Raw genomic sequence first — 15,339 nt, 5'->3', positions numbered from 1 at the left:
CGTCCTCCCATTACGTAGCAGGCTCCGAAGTGTGCCACCGAAGTGCATTATGGGATGTCCTCTGCAGAGGCGCCACTGCTTCATTACAGGGAGTGGCTGCAGCTACAGGCGATAGGGGCGTGACAGGAGAGCCATGCTCATCATTTTAGCTGTCCCCCTGCTGGCTACTGGGTGGAACTGCACACAACTGAGAGATTGAGGCAGAGAGAGAAAGAGAGAGAGAGAGATAGAGAAAGAAAGAAAGTGGTCTCCCCCAGTGAAGTTAAATTGTTGAAGGTGAAGCCACCATCATCAACATCAGTCAGAGTTGAAGCTACATAATGTGTCATATAGCCGGTTCCTTGATACAGCTATCAAATCAGATTCTCTTCTGAGATGGTAAATTTTCAGAAACATTGAAATGAAATGAAACAATGAAACCACTGTTTAATCAGAGAAAGGTAAGCCAGGGGAAGTGATTTTCATGTAGCACCGAGTCAGCCTCTTAACAAAGTAATCAGGCCATTCTCTTTGTATTGATTAGTCCACATGGTTTTCTGTTGCTTTTATCTGAGAAGGAGAGTGCATTAGTGAGCACTGAGGAATACATTCTAATTATGCTGTAGACAGAGTCTAAGTAAATAAAAAATAATCACTAATGCTGCTGTATTGTCTCTGATGGTGTCGGGCAGAGCTAGGCATACTGACCCGTTTTATGTAGAGGGGACAGCAGCTTGTTCCTCCAGTGGGCTAGGCATATTTCCGTTAATGAGAAACTCCTCTTGTGTGTGTGTCATTTCGTGCTCTGCTGTTAATGGGTCCTCTGGCGCTTTGTAATGAAGGGGACTGTCAGGCATGTGCCATCGCATATCTTTCTTCATGACTATCTCTTAATGGTCCCTCTCTAGACTCAAACTTTCCAGCCAATTTCTGAGTTTCTTAAGCTGCATAAGAAAGTCATTTAGAGTACAGGGCATTTAGGGCTTTGAATTCAAACCGCAAATCAGTTCTCACATCAATGTCATATCAATACAATAGATACATGTGGATTGGTGGCAATATACAGATGTTTTGTTGCCTGGTAACACAAACATTACACTGCAAACACTATCTGAGAGGGCTTATGGTTGCCAGTCAATCACATGTTTTGATTTCCGACTACGCATTGCAGTTTGACGTAATGATTAGCATGAACAGGTTTAACTACATTGTTTTGGTTATTTTCCATGTTATTTGTGTACGCCTAGCCTTAGGAAGTGTCATGGTTATGGTAGTTATTCTTTTCACCTTTTCCAGCTGTTTTATCGTACTTGTGGTTATTTATTTTTGCATCTGTTTTATTATTTTATGAACAGCATGAACAGTCACTCACAGGAACTATAACATTGTTTGTGTTGAAATGCTTCTCTGCATTTCCATGTTCTATAATGCATACCATAATAATCAACATAATTCACGATTTTCACCATTCTCGTTTTTTTATCTCCTTGTCTAAAATATTTATATCTGTGTCTCTTTGTATGACTGCCTGCCTTTCCTCTTTGAAGGTCTTGATCACACACTTCAGGGATCCCCTAATCTCTTCCAATTCATCACTTAAATTCAGTACTCAAATCTGTTCTGGTTCAAGTGCTGTGCAATGGTCGTTTTGAGTCTAGTCTCTTCTACACACTCAAATCTTAAAGCGTTTCTGTCTTTCACTGGCTTCTATGTATATTTTCATTCAAGAGTGAAGGTCATCTATAGAGAAAAGTTGAAATTCACAGTAAACATGTAAGAAATATTGAAACTAAAAATAGTGATTTTCCCCCAAATAATTTGCTGTTGTGAATACAGTATTTTACAGCCAACAAGAAAAAAACAAAACAAAGCAAAATGCAATGATCACCAGATGTAGATGTAGCTGATTTTGCTAAAGACATAAATTACTGTATTTCCAAAGAAAGGAATTACTGACTAGTATCAAATTACTTTGCTTTTTCCAAAGAAAATGCATTGCTGTGTGTGTGTGTGTGTGTGTGTGTGTGTGTGTGTGTTGGGGGGGGTTTCAACTGCAGAAACAAACATGTGCGTTCCTAAGGCATTTCCGGAAGCACAGAAAACAACATTGAGCTAATGGTAACTTGGGAAAGAACATTGGTTCTGGACATTTCAACCAGAACCAATGTTCATTCACAGGCCTACACAAAGGCAATGATCGGATGGTGTTCAGTAAAGAATGTTTGTACATTGAGGATTGAGCGTGAATATGTAGCGAATAAACGTGGCATTTTTTGTGTTTGTAAAACAAAATAAAGTTACTTCCTGGTAGATTTTTGTGTTAGTTAGAAAATTGTGTGTCGTGTTTTGCAAAATGTGTTCAAGGAAGTTGAAGACTGAGTCAAACACTGAGAGTTTGTGTATGGTTTTGCAGATTTAGTGTGGGGTTATGGTGTTTGAAAGACATGTTTAGAAAATTGTGTGACAAGCTAAGATTTAGGGTCCTATTTTGGCAATCTGAAACGCATTGTCAGTACATTTAGGGGTGTGTCCAGTACACATTCAGGGTGGTTTTGTTATCAAATGTCGGGCGCATCTTGTGACAGTGTGTCTTCAGCTGTGCTTCATACGCACCTTTCGCTATAGACCAGGTTTTTTTTTGGTCAGTGGTGTAATGCTTTTTAGATGGTGTAAGACAGCGATTTTTAGATAATGCACTAGACCACACCTTAGCTAGACCACACCTTAGCTAAACCACACCTTAGGTCGTTAATTGCCACACCCCTGGGCGCATTGTTTAATAAATGAGCAGCGCATGCACTGCATTTTAGATCGCCAAGATAGAGCCTTTAGTGTGTAAGCAGTTGAAAAAAACTGTAAGGTCAAACAAGAACAAAATTGATCTATATAAATACATAAAATTGATCAACATAGATATACCAAAGTCCTTTTAGGCAAGTCCCTCCACTCGGCGGCCATATTGCCATGTTTTTTAGGCACTTATCGGGCATCTATTTCGGCAGAAATACGTGTGTGCAAGGCTTCACGACACCAATTTTGCTCCAGCTGCGAGAGCACAACACATGATTGGCACGATGTCTTCACAACACTCCACATGATTGACTGAATGTATTCACATCAACGTTTTGCCGTGGAAGGGGTGGGATATGTGTAGAAAACTGCCATATTGGCGTTACAAACTAACCCCATTCATTTCTATGGAGGTTTTTTTGAGTGCTGTGTCTCCTCATTAGAAAGTCTCTGGATATACCCACATACACAAAGTTGGCAAAGCATTTTTTATTTACTCACATTTCATTTGCTTTCATAACCCATCTAGTTCTGTAAAGGTTTCTACAGAGAATGAGACAGCATGCTTGGTTCACATAACCCATAACGTGACCCCAACCTGCCCCCCTCCTCCTCCACTAAAGCCCTCTGCTCACATTCCTCAGATGCGTTCATGGTGAGTGGGTCCTGGCTGGAGACTGGCTCCAGAAGTGTTTTGGGCTGGACTGCACTAGAACACCACTGACCAACCGTTACCATAGAGCACCACACTGAGAACGTCTGATCAACAACAGGAATCGGGATTTGGGAATCAGAAGAGTGTTGAAGAGCCCAATGGGACAGGTTTTCCTCCCAATCCAATGAGTCAGCTGACGGGAGCTTTTCAATTGGAGCCAAGATGCTAATGGCAGATGACCTGCTGTTGCGAGAGTGAGAGTGTATGTCGCCGTCTCTGTCCGAAAAGGTTTCATCTCGTGGTTTGCTGATTGGATTTGCACATACCCCTCTGGACTCCACAAGTACAGATAAACAAACAACCTTTGTGCTCGGGTCAACACTGTTTGGATATGCAGTGTTTTGGAATTGTCATCTGTGTGTGTGTGTGTGTGTGTGTGTGTGTGCGTGTGTGTGTGTGTGTGTGTGTGTGTTTGTGTGTGTGTGTGTGTAAAGGGAGATATTTCGCAAGGAGATGGCAAATGAAACCCATGACCACTGCTGACCATTAAGACACTGCCTTGAAGCCCAGAGCCGCTGAGCTCTTAGATGACCCCAAGCTGCTGTGGCCAAACGCACCCATATCTCTTTACATTCTCTCAGGGCCCTGACAAATGAGCCGGTGTATAAATAGCTAATGAGCTGGGTGTCAGCCAGTCAGATGCGAGGTGGGGAGAGGAAAAGTGGAGCGATGGGAGGAGGGGAGAGATTGGAGGAGAGATGGGGAGATGGGGGGAGGTAGGAGGAGAGGAAGATGGAGGGAATATGGAGGATGCAGGCGAGCGGAGGCCACGCCTGGCCACCAGAGGAGGTTGGGTGCTGCTGAGTCATTGAGCCTACAGCAGGTGCCAGAGACTCCCGAGGCTCAGACACCAGAGTCTGCAAAATGGACTTTATGATTGACAGCCACTATGAGTCAGCGCTCTCTCTCTCTCTCGCCCCCCCTTCTCTCTCTCTCAATTTATCTTCTGCTCTCTTTTATGCAGACTTCTCCTCTATCTTAGAACTCATGCACACCTCAGAGATCTTCAAATTGAGATTAGAGCCCAAAGCTAGTGATGGCCAGACGTGGTGAATCAACCCGTCACAGAGAGGTTAAAAATAGTTATATTTCCTAAAACAGTTTGAAAGCTGGGTTGATAACAGACTGTTATGTCTGGAAAAGATCTCTATCAACTCTATGTTCCCCGCAACCAAAAGCGATGCAAGGCCATCCGACTCTGGGCAAATCATCCCAAATGTAATGAGCATTGCTGTAATGCCATAGTGTCACAGCTCCAACTAGTGTGAAAGTTAAATCAGCAGTTTCAATCTGATTCAGTCCCTCTCCCTGCCAATTGAACTCTCCAACCCCACTCCAGCAGGAACCGGGAGGGGGGGGAGGTTAGGAACGTTCACTACCACGCAGTTGCTCAAGACATGGACCAATCTTTTGATGACTCACTCAGATGGTGCTTGTGATGGCTGACTTTGATGTAAGGAGGATGAGAGGATATTGCACATGTAGATAACTCCTCATCAGCCGGTACCATGATACACAGTACCTCTATAGCATCCTGAAATATCAATATGAGCTACAGGGTTTGATGGCCCTTCAGGGCTGAACAGAAACTCATTAGTCTGGAACGATAGATAGCTTTGAATCGTACAAACAGCTTGTCAATGTACTGTGGCTGCAAGTCACATGATTGCGATTAAAAAATGTTGTTTTTGGGGAAATATAGTCCATGTGTATACCCATGCACATTAATTTTAAAAGATTAATGAATTTTTCTTTTTATAAAGAACAAGCTAATCTGTGTTGTGAGGCCTAATCAAATAATAATGACCATGGACAGCTGATGTTTAACGAAAGTGACAGATTTGGTTTAGATTCATCCTGAAACACTTTTCCACTACGGTACTACATCCACTACATCTAATTGCATCAATGGGAATAAGATTTGAAAAACGTCTTTGTGAAAGACCAACAGAGTGCTTCATCTGGCACACAGTCCTTTCTGTCCTTTCACAACTACCTCACACATCTCTCTCTCTCTCCTTTCTCTCTCCCTCTCTTCTCTCCCTCTTTCCTTTCTTTCGCTCAGCTGCTCTTCTTGTAAAGGGTGTCCCAATCTGTCAGTTCTCAGAGAGCCCAGCCCACTCTCATAAGAGCAGCCCTCACACACGGACGCAAACACTCTCTCTCTCACACATGCACACACTCACTCTCTCTCTCTCTCTCTCACACACAAATACATCCTCACGCAGTGGCACACAAACTGAGACTTACAGAGACTGTCTGCCCCTCACCACTGCTGGCAACGGAAAACACTCGCACTCCGACAGGCAAGCTCTCCAGCGCTCTCTGAACCGACACGCTCGCTCACACTCACACTCACACACACATAAAGAACCTGTACCGGTGGTCCATAATGGATGTACTGAAGAAAGGCTTCTCCATCGCTAAGGAGGGCGTGGTGGCGGCAGCTGAGAAGACCAAGGCGGGTGTGGAGGAAGCGGCCGCTAAGACTAAAGAGGGGGTCATGTACGTTGGTGAGTAGCCCAGGAGCCTGGGGGCTGATCTGGGGGTGGTCGGTAGAGTCAGACAGACTGGCTGCTGGGCACCATGCATGGCTACATTTATTTACAGGGCTATACTAGACTAGAACAGAATGTGGAAATGTTTGGTATTGACCTGCCCATGTATTTACTGGCTGTGATCGTCATTCTGTGTTTGATAAAACAGACAGAAGTCATGATGAGAAAAGTAATAATATAATACCCACTCCAAAAATATCAAGAGGTTAATATAAAGAAATGCAGTTTAAATTTAATGCAAAATGAAGGATGGACAATAGGGAGGCACCTTTTGTTTAGAAGTTGTTAAAAGTATAAGATCAGTGCTGTGAAAAGAGAGATGCTATTCATATACAGGTGGCAGAAGATTTATTAGCAGTCTATTAGGGTGTGCGGGAGGGATGTGGTGTAATATACATGCTTGAGAAAAGATCAGTGTTCTTATTCTAACTGAGGAAATGTTATACCTTTATGTTGTCTTGATATACAGTATGTCACATCATAACAACAAGATGTTTTCTTTTTTATTTAAATATGAACACTGAAAAACAAAGGCATGCAAACGATTTTACTGTCAAAATCAAATTATCAGAATTGCTGTGGAGGAACAAATGTTCATCTATCATTCTGACATGAAATCTGCATGAGTAGGGAGAAAGACAGAGAAAGCGAGAGAGCGAGAGAGAGAGAGAGAGAAAGAGAAAAGAGAGCTGCAAGTACACAGTGTGTGTGTTTGTGTGTGTGTGTGTGTGTGTGTGTGTGTGTGTGTGTGTGTGTGTGTGTGTGTGTGTGTGTGTTTGTGTTACGCTTTCTGTCTACCTACCCACTATTGAAGTGAACAACACTGGCCCTCTCCAACACTGTCCTTTCATCCTCCTTACATCCATACCCAGTACCTACACCCTTCACACACACACACACACACACACACACAGCAGGACCCTAGGGCAGACTGGGTTGTTTCCCCGCATAGGTTCAATATGCTCCCATTTCCTGCTCACTGGCCCTGTCTTGCAGAGAGGGATGTAAGGAGAAAGAAAGAAAGAAAGAAAGAAAGGGAGAGAGGGGACTGGAGGGAGGATGGGGCTTGCACTCTTGTTACGCACTAATAATTATCCAGGATGCCATCAGCTTATTAGATATTGATCACGGTCATACCTAAAGCCCATTTTGTAATAAACCTCCATTAGAAAATGACTCCTTCCACAGTCACCTATCAAATGAGAACATGCAGTAGACTTAATGCTCCACAATTTACTTTTAAAATGAATTAAACGCTCTGATTCCAAACTGCTCCTGAATGATGAAATTCCTAACATTCAAAGGAAATCATTTCAGGCCATACTGTACCGTCAATGTTTTTTGTCCTCTCTGACAATATTCACTTTTCATTAATTCCTAAGAGGGAAGGCTGGTCATTCAAGACCCAGGCTTCTCAAGGCTTTCGACACAATACACACACACACACACACACAGAGAGAGACACACACACACAGACATACACCCTCACCCCATTTTTTCAACAGCAAAGCCTGATTCACTCCACCAGAATTAATGTCATAAATTTTAATGCTACCCTTCCATTGACTGTTGGTATAGAATGTCTGCGTAGTGCGCCACTTTTACAAGATCCTCAGGTCAGGTGCGATAGTGTGTGTGTGTGTGTGTGTGTGTGTGTGTGTGTGTGTGTGTGTGTGTGTGTGTGTGTGTGTGTGTGTGTGTGTGTGTGTGAGTGTGTGTGCATGTGTGAGTGTGTGTGTGTGTGCATGTGTGTGTGTGTGTGTGTGTCTGTGTGTGTGGGGGGTGGGGTGGTGTTTGTGGTGGAGCCACTGGAGCGGGATGCTTTGTTATGACGTGCGGCTGTCCAGGGCCGTGCCCAGACGCATGGGGCTGCACAGAGCTGTTCGCTGTTGGATTACTGTTGTGTACAGTGGCATGACAGCGGGGTGTTGCTGCATTGTGGGGTCTTTTGTCCAAAGCACAGCTGCAGATCGAAGATTGCGTGTGCATTGTGTGTTAGCGTGTGTGAATGTGATGGGACTGTGTGTGCTTGTCATAGTGTCTGTGTGTGTGTGTGTGTGTGTGTGTGTGTGTGTATGTATGTGTGTGTTTGTCCATGCATATTCATGTGTGTGTGTGCATGTGTGTATATTTACTGTATGCTTGTACTTTTGCCATTACATATGTGCATGTGTTTGCATTTGCAGTGAAATGTGTTTGTGAGGGAGACATAGGGTATCACATGCATGCATCCGTAAGAGTGCAGGAGAAGAAGGGCTGGATGGCAGTAAAAGCTTTAAGGCGCATCATCACATCTCACCCAGAGCTGGAGGGTCACAGAGAGCAACAGAGGGCTTTTTACAGCAGTTACTCTTGCCAACTCATCCTCACATGGCCAGCTTTTAGACACACACCCAGACACACACACACGCACACGCACACGCACACACACACACACACACACACACACACACACACACACACACACATACACACACACACATACACAGTCGCGCGCATATGCACACACACACACACACACACACACACACACACACACACACACACACACACACACACATACACAGTCGCACACACGCACACACACTTCTACATAAGATAAGAGCTATTTTACTCCAACAACAGAAATTAATTGACAATTTAAAAAAATTATGTCGATGTTTAGTTTTCTCCCTCATTTTACTCATAGTGTAAACTGATTAGATAGATAGATAGATAGATAGATAGATAGATAGATAGATAGATAGATAGATAGATACTTTATTGATCCCCAAGGGGAAATTCAAGAATCTCTGCGTAATAATCTAATTGGCATATGAAACTCACACACTTGCTCCCATCTTACATTTCCCCCTCCCCCTCAATCTGCTCCTCTTTACACACTTACGTAAGGCCCACTTAATCAGGGAAAGAAGATAGAACCTTCTAGATGAATTAATCAAGGATAAGACTGTGCAGGAAGCCCAAGCCAAACGGTTCCTGGTGAGAATAAGGGGACAGAATATAATTAATGGAGAGATCTCTGAAAATCATTACAGAACGGGCAGAAAATAGATACCTCACTAGATTTGCACGACTCTAGGGATCGCCGTTTGCCACATTGTGTGGCACTGAGTTAAGTGTCATGTCATTTTTTGTCTGAGAAGGGTAGTGTTGAGATCTGAGACTGTAATTATCAGTGTGCGTTACTCGTTGGTAAAAACTGAAAAAAAAATTGGTATCTCAGCCTGATTACAGGTCATAAGAGTGGTTTTAATATCCAGTATGCAATAAGCAATATCCAGTGTAATAAGGCTGTTCCTGGAAAGTTGTGTCATGTTATGACAGGGGCTGGCAAGAGAGCACAGCATCACGGTGTGCTCCTAATTGACCAATGACGTGGCTAGAATATCCACGTTCTAGAGTTCAATCAGTTCATTGTCAGTGAACACAATGCCACCATCACATTTAGCGTTTTGCCCATTTGTTGTATTTCTGTTCATGATTGTTGTGGTGTGCGTGGCCCTTAGCCTGCAGATGAAAGCAACACACACACTGGTCAGCTTCAAGCACTCTGAGATTGACGGGAAGAACACAGAGAAAGCTTTTTGTGGAGACCACTGACATGGGAGACTAAGAGGGAGTGAGAGAGTAAGGAGAGGGAGAGAGAGAGGGAGGGAGAGAGAGATAGAGAGAGAGAGGGAGAGAGAGAGATGCAACAGCATCCCAGATGCCCCTTGTGTCTCACTGGCACGAGTAGGTTTGTCTCTATTTGTCTGTCCGATTGGACCACAGACCCAGGCCCACTGGAGTCAATGGAGAGAGAGGGGGGGTTGACCTTTCCTTCCTCAAGGAGTCTTTGTGAAGTGAAGCTGGGCAGCTGTCCAGGCCCCAGAGACAGAGGCGGCTGTTGTAAAAACGGCCTGGAAGAGAACAGAGAGTTCTGGAGCATGAGACCATACAGCGTCCTGCTCTGAAAGGGCCTGTCTGTAGTAAAATAGGAAAACATGGCACAAGAATGTGTTGGCTGGAATCAACTGTCGGCTCTAATTACCGCAGGCTGCCTTCTCAGACCAGCAGCATGTAAAATGACCTTAATTGATGGGTGCATTTTTACTTTCCGTTTCAGGAACGAAGACCAAGGAAGGAGTGCAGTCAGGTGTAAACACAGGTAAGTGGTGACATTTAACGGATTACTTTTGTTTATTCTTGCTTTATAATCTATTCTATTCTCTGCATCTTCATTATGTGACTGGATAAACTACTTTCTCTCTCTCTCTCTCTCTCTCTCTCTCTCTATCTCCCAGTTGCCCAGAAGACGACTGATCAGGCTAATACTGCGGCTGACACAGCAGTGGCCGGTGCCAACGAGGTGTCAGAGAAGGCAGTGGAGGGCCTGGAGCAGGCTGTGGCAGCAACCGGCCTGGTGAGAGACAGAGAGAGAGAGAGAGAGAATGAATGAATGAATGAATGAATGAATGAATGAAGAGGAGAGAACGTAATTGAATGAGAGAATGAATGAATGAATGAATGAATGAATGAATGAATGAATGAAGAGGAGAGAACGTAATTGAATGAGAGAATGAATGAATGAATGAATGAATGAATGAACGAATGAATGAATGAATGAAGAGGAGAGAACGTAATTGAATGAGAGAATGAATGAATGAATGAATGAATGAATGAATGAACGAATGAATGAATGAAGAGGAGAGAACGTAATTGAATGAGAGAATGAATGAAAGAATGAATACATGAATGAAGGAGGCAAAGAGCCAAAGGTATGAGAGTGATGGAGTGAGTGATGGAGAGAGAGGGGGGGGTGAGTACATAGACGGATGGGGTGAGCGAGCCAGTGAGCGAGGGAGTGAGAGATTAAGTAAGTGAATTGATTTCGCTAATGGAGGCGTCTATAACACATCTCTCAACAGGCCTCCCCTCTTCCACACTAGAGGGACCCAAAGATTACTATAAGGGGAACTAGATGTATAAGATATCATAAAATAGCATGAGCTATTGAGGGAGCATACTATTGTTTAATTTAATTACATTTTTCTTCATCTTTTAACTTTAATCACCTATTAAAGTAGATATACCTTAGCCAAGCCATTTACATCTAAAAAAAATGTCCTCTCATTTACATTGCTATATGAATCATTTTTTGCTATATGAACCTGGTCTACTTTTCTGCATCCCATCTAACCATCATACTTTTGGTGACAGAGTTTTGAGAGTATTTTCTGTTGCTGCCCCCACTTTATGGAATCCTGTCCCTCTCTACCTGAGGTCAGCTTAAATCCCTCAGTGTTTTTTGAAGTCCACACTTAAAACTCATGTTTATGTTTGTGTTTCTATGTCATGTTTCGTTGTTACATGCATGTGTATCTGTATATATGACTTTTATTATGTATTTATTATTAATCTACAGTATTTATACGTTCAGTGTTGTATAGACCCTTTCAACAATAAAAACAAAAACAATGCTTGAACGTTCTATTTGGGTCCCAATCTACTTCCTCTGCATTAAGATAACATATGGAATGTTAAAACGGAAGCCTTGTGGGGCCAACTATGATCCTGATAATGGAACTCTCTTGAAAGGGTCTATACACAAATTCATAGCTGTGTTTCAAAGTCCATTATAAAAGTTGCATCATATTCTGGTTCCCCTTACATAAATAATGAGATAATCCACATAAAAACAAACATACTATTCCAAGTCTGTCTTTTGGGAAAGTTAGGATGTTTTTAAGTATCTTGTGTTTTGTTGCTGTGTTTTGTTGATTCTTGTTCTGTTGTTATCGTGTGTGTTCTGTTGTTTGTTGTTCTGTTGTTGTAAACCTGTTGTTTTGTTTTCTCCTGTGTTTCCTCCCTCTCCCTCCACCACACACACACACTCTGCGTTCGGTGGCCCTCAGGAGGATCCAATGGCTGAGGTGCTTACACAGTGTGGGGGATTGCAAGCTCAGGCGGAGTCTGGGAGGGTGGTGGGGTGGGCATTGGGGTTTGATGCATGGCATGTCCTCTGTGCCCTCTCATGCCATGTCTAGCACACTGCTGCTGAAGTGCATTTATTACTGACTCGATACTGATCCTAGATCAGGATGAAGATTACTAATGTAACATATCTGTGCCTTGGTGAGATAGAGGGAACTATGGTAGGCTCGCTGTGTCAGTTTCAGTCACACAGTCAGTCTATGCCTCCCACCCAGATTTATGCCCATGGAGGGAGCTGGTAAACAACTCTATTCCTACCAGCCAAACAGGGAGCACACAGGGACAAGGGCTTCGGATGGCAGCCTAATCGAGTGGGGACCGGCGCTCACAGTTAAAATTCAATTGAAGTCCTGCCATAATAGGATGTGTGTGATGTGTTTGTCCCAGTGTGTGAGTGTGCATGTGACCTTGTTGACTGTGTGCGCACTGTGTGTGGGTGTGGACTACAAAAAGAATGTGGCCATGTACAGAATGGATACACACATGCATATGTGTGTGTGTGTAAGAGAGAGAGAGAGAGAGAGAGAGAGAGAGAGAGAGAGAGGGAGAAATAAAATAGAGAAGGAAACAGAAGTGTGTGTGTCTTTGCACATGAAGGGGGCTGAGGTAAGAAAAAAAATGCTGTGTGTGTGTGTGGTGTATGTGTGTGTGTGTGTGTGTGTGTGTGTGTGTGCGTGTTTGAGCACATGTGCGTGCATGTGTGCCCTATTGTCTCCAGTGATCTCAGACAGGCTCAGGAGAAAAGCAGCATTCTGTAATTAAAATCTTCAGTCTGCCTCTGCAGAGCTCCATCCAGCCTCTGCTCCCATCTCACAAAAACAACAATAACAGACCATTGTTTCACTATGGGAGCCAGCAGAAGACTGTACAGCACACCACACAGATCACAATTAGATTCAATAGCACAACTACAGGACATCACTTACTCAGTGTGATGCATGACTAACCTTCTACTACAAGGAAATCATTATGAAATTAATGATAATCATGATGACATTTTATGGATATAATGCCTTGGGCAGTCATTCTGCATCCATTCATCAACAATCTGTTTATAGAAGCTTGTTTATCACACAAAGCCTGCATGGGTATTTAATCATGCTCTAACCTTCTGAATATCTCCTGATCAAAAGCCTGGTCATATTCTTTGAGCACACACAGACGATTTTGGCTTATACACTGCATCATTGTTAGCATATAGAATATTGTTTGAAAGCTTGGGTTATTTCATCGGTACATTCGATACAAATCGGTTTCACCGTTTGTCTGTCTTTGCTGACCTTTGACCCGTCTGTTTTCCCCGTTCTCTCTGCGTGCGTCTCTTAGGTGGAGATCACCAAAACAGAAGAGGGTGCCGAGGAGGCTGCTGAGGTGGCACAGTAGGTGAGAGAGCAGGAGATGAGGAGAGGAGAGAAAGAGGAGAGAAGGTGAAAAAGAGGGAAAAGAAATAAAGTGTAACTAAAACTAATTTGATTATTGACTGAACTAAGCAAAATCTATTCGCTAATTTCTAGCTAGCTTCATCCATGAGTCACATCTCCCATGAGGCCCACTGCCTGACTTTGGACTTTGTCCGCCATTTAAATTAGGGCCAATCTGTTTATGGCGAGATAAAAGGTAGAGTTTATAGGAAGACGAAGATAGAGATGCACTGAAGCCATTAAAAGTTTGACCTACACATGGGTCACCTTCCCAGGAAGTAAGGGCACCCTCACAGGAACTCTTTTAATTGGCTGACATTTGAAAAGGTGAAGGTATTTTCAATGTATGTTAAAGTAATGAGCGCTGAGGTGGAATGACCAATCGAACGAATCGATGTGATGTCTTACCATCTGCTTTGTCATTATCTATGACGGGCTGTAGTCAGTAGTAATTTCAGCTATGGACCCTTTCAACAAGGTAAACAAAAACAATGCTTGAACGTTCTATTTGGGCCCCAATCTACTTCCTCTGCATTAAGATAACATATGGAATGTTGAAAAGGAAGTCTTGTGGGGCCAACTATGATGCTGATAATAGAACTCTCTTGAAAGGGTCCATAAGGAGCAATTCAATGTGTATTGAAATGGAACCTTACGGTCATCATGAAAAATGTATGAAATCCTCATTTGCCGTCACCATCACTAAAGCTAAAAATAACACGACCCACTTTGATACTACAGCAACCTATTCAGCCTCAGCTATACACAGATAGTCTACTTTTTATACGATTGCAGAATTGGTTCTGAATCAGGATATTTTGTGAAGGATATTTATACATTTATATAGAAAATAGTAAAACATCATTGACATGTCTCTTTCCCTCTGTCAGGGTTTAAATGTTGTACTCCAGGATCCCTTCCCCACCCCATGTCACCTCTTCGGTTAGGAGGAAAACATCTGCTGGCAACCCCATGCCTGCTGTTCAGTTCATTACCGTCATGCAAAGGACACCGGAGCTGATTTGTCTACTACTTTACTATTGTTATGTAGTTTTTTTATTTATATGCAACACACACACACACACACACACACACACACACACACACACACACACACACACACACACACACACACACACACAATGCAAACATTTTTACCTCAGCCCCCATCATGTGCAAACACACACACACAGACACTGACAATGTTACTGACAGACAAGCTTATATATAAGAGAAACCAGCCCAACCAACACTAAGACACGCATGACACCCCTGTGACAGACAACTACTGTATGGGGGCAGACGCCTAGAAGCTAGCCATGTTCACGGTCACACAACGTGGCTCGACCTTTCCCCTTTCCCTTTGGTGTATACGCTGTCAGCTAGAGTAGTTCCTGCCATTCAGCAGTGAAGATAACGCATAACATTGTACATATGCTGTCGCTGTGTGAGGTTTGCTGATTAAGCCATTGAAGTGAAGGCCTGTCTTGTCTGGGTTAGACATTATGAGTGTCACTAAGGAGGTTCAATGAAGGAAAGGAATACTAGCAGAACCACAGGGATCTAAGGCCTAACTACTCTAGAACCGAGCATAAAACTTGAAACCATATGACTGTGTTTGGTGTAGGAGCTTTGATGTATTGCCGGAGGGTTGACATCTAGGGATGGCTGGGATGAATATTAGCTGTGAAATGTTTTTTCAGTAGATGAGACGTGCTCCTGTTTACTGAGAAAATGACTTAGGTCAGCTGCTGTGAGACAGTCCAACACTGACACTGAAGAGTTTCCTCTTATTCTAATTCAGGGGGCCAAATATCTTTTCACTAATCTTTGTTTTAAGCCATACACAAGGCTCCATTAGCTTTTATTCTACATACATAAACATAAACCCACACAGGTA

The 15,339-nt window shown here is 43.1% G+C and overlaps 1 protein-coding gene across 4 annotated transcripts; it reads left to right on the top strand.

The window, feature by feature from the left end:
- The first annotated feature begins 5,560 nt into the window (after positions 1-5,560).
- Positions 5,561-14,523, top strand: sncga (synuclein, gamma a). Of its 4 annotated transcripts, none has more exons than XM_042064940.1 (6): positions 5,562-5,997; positions 10,151-10,192; positions 10,329-10,447; positions 11,940-11,957; positions 13,345-13,445; positions 14,330-14,523. In XM_042064940.1, exons 1-5 carry the CDS (start codon positions 5,877-5,879, stop codon positions 13,399-13,401), a joined length of 357 nt encoding a protein of 118 aa, XP_041920874.1. In that variant the 5' UTR covers positions 5,562-5,876; the 3' UTR covers positions 13,402-13,445; positions 14,330-14,523. The 4 variants fall into 4 exon arrangements, with proteins under 4 accessions (XP_041920876.1, XP_041920874.1, XP_041920875.1 ...); XM_042064939.1 differs by having other exon boundaries at positions 5,565-5,997; positions 13,345-13,401; XM_042064942.1 differs by lacking the exon at positions 11,940-11,957 and having other exon boundaries at positions 5,561-5,997.
- Positions 14,524-15,339: the final 816 nt, after the last annotated feature.

This window comes from Alosa sapidissima, chromosome 16, assembly GCF_018492685.1.
Source record: "Alosa sapidissima isolate fAloSap1 chromosome 16, fAloSap1.pri, whole genome shotgun sequence".
NCBI classification, from domain to species: Eukaryota; Metazoa; Chordata; class Actinopteri; order Clupeiformes; family Clupeidae; genus Alosa; species Alosa sapidissima.
The sequence above is the reverse complement of the archived record's forward strand: the minus strand, read 5'-3'. Positions and strand labels throughout refer to the sequence as shown.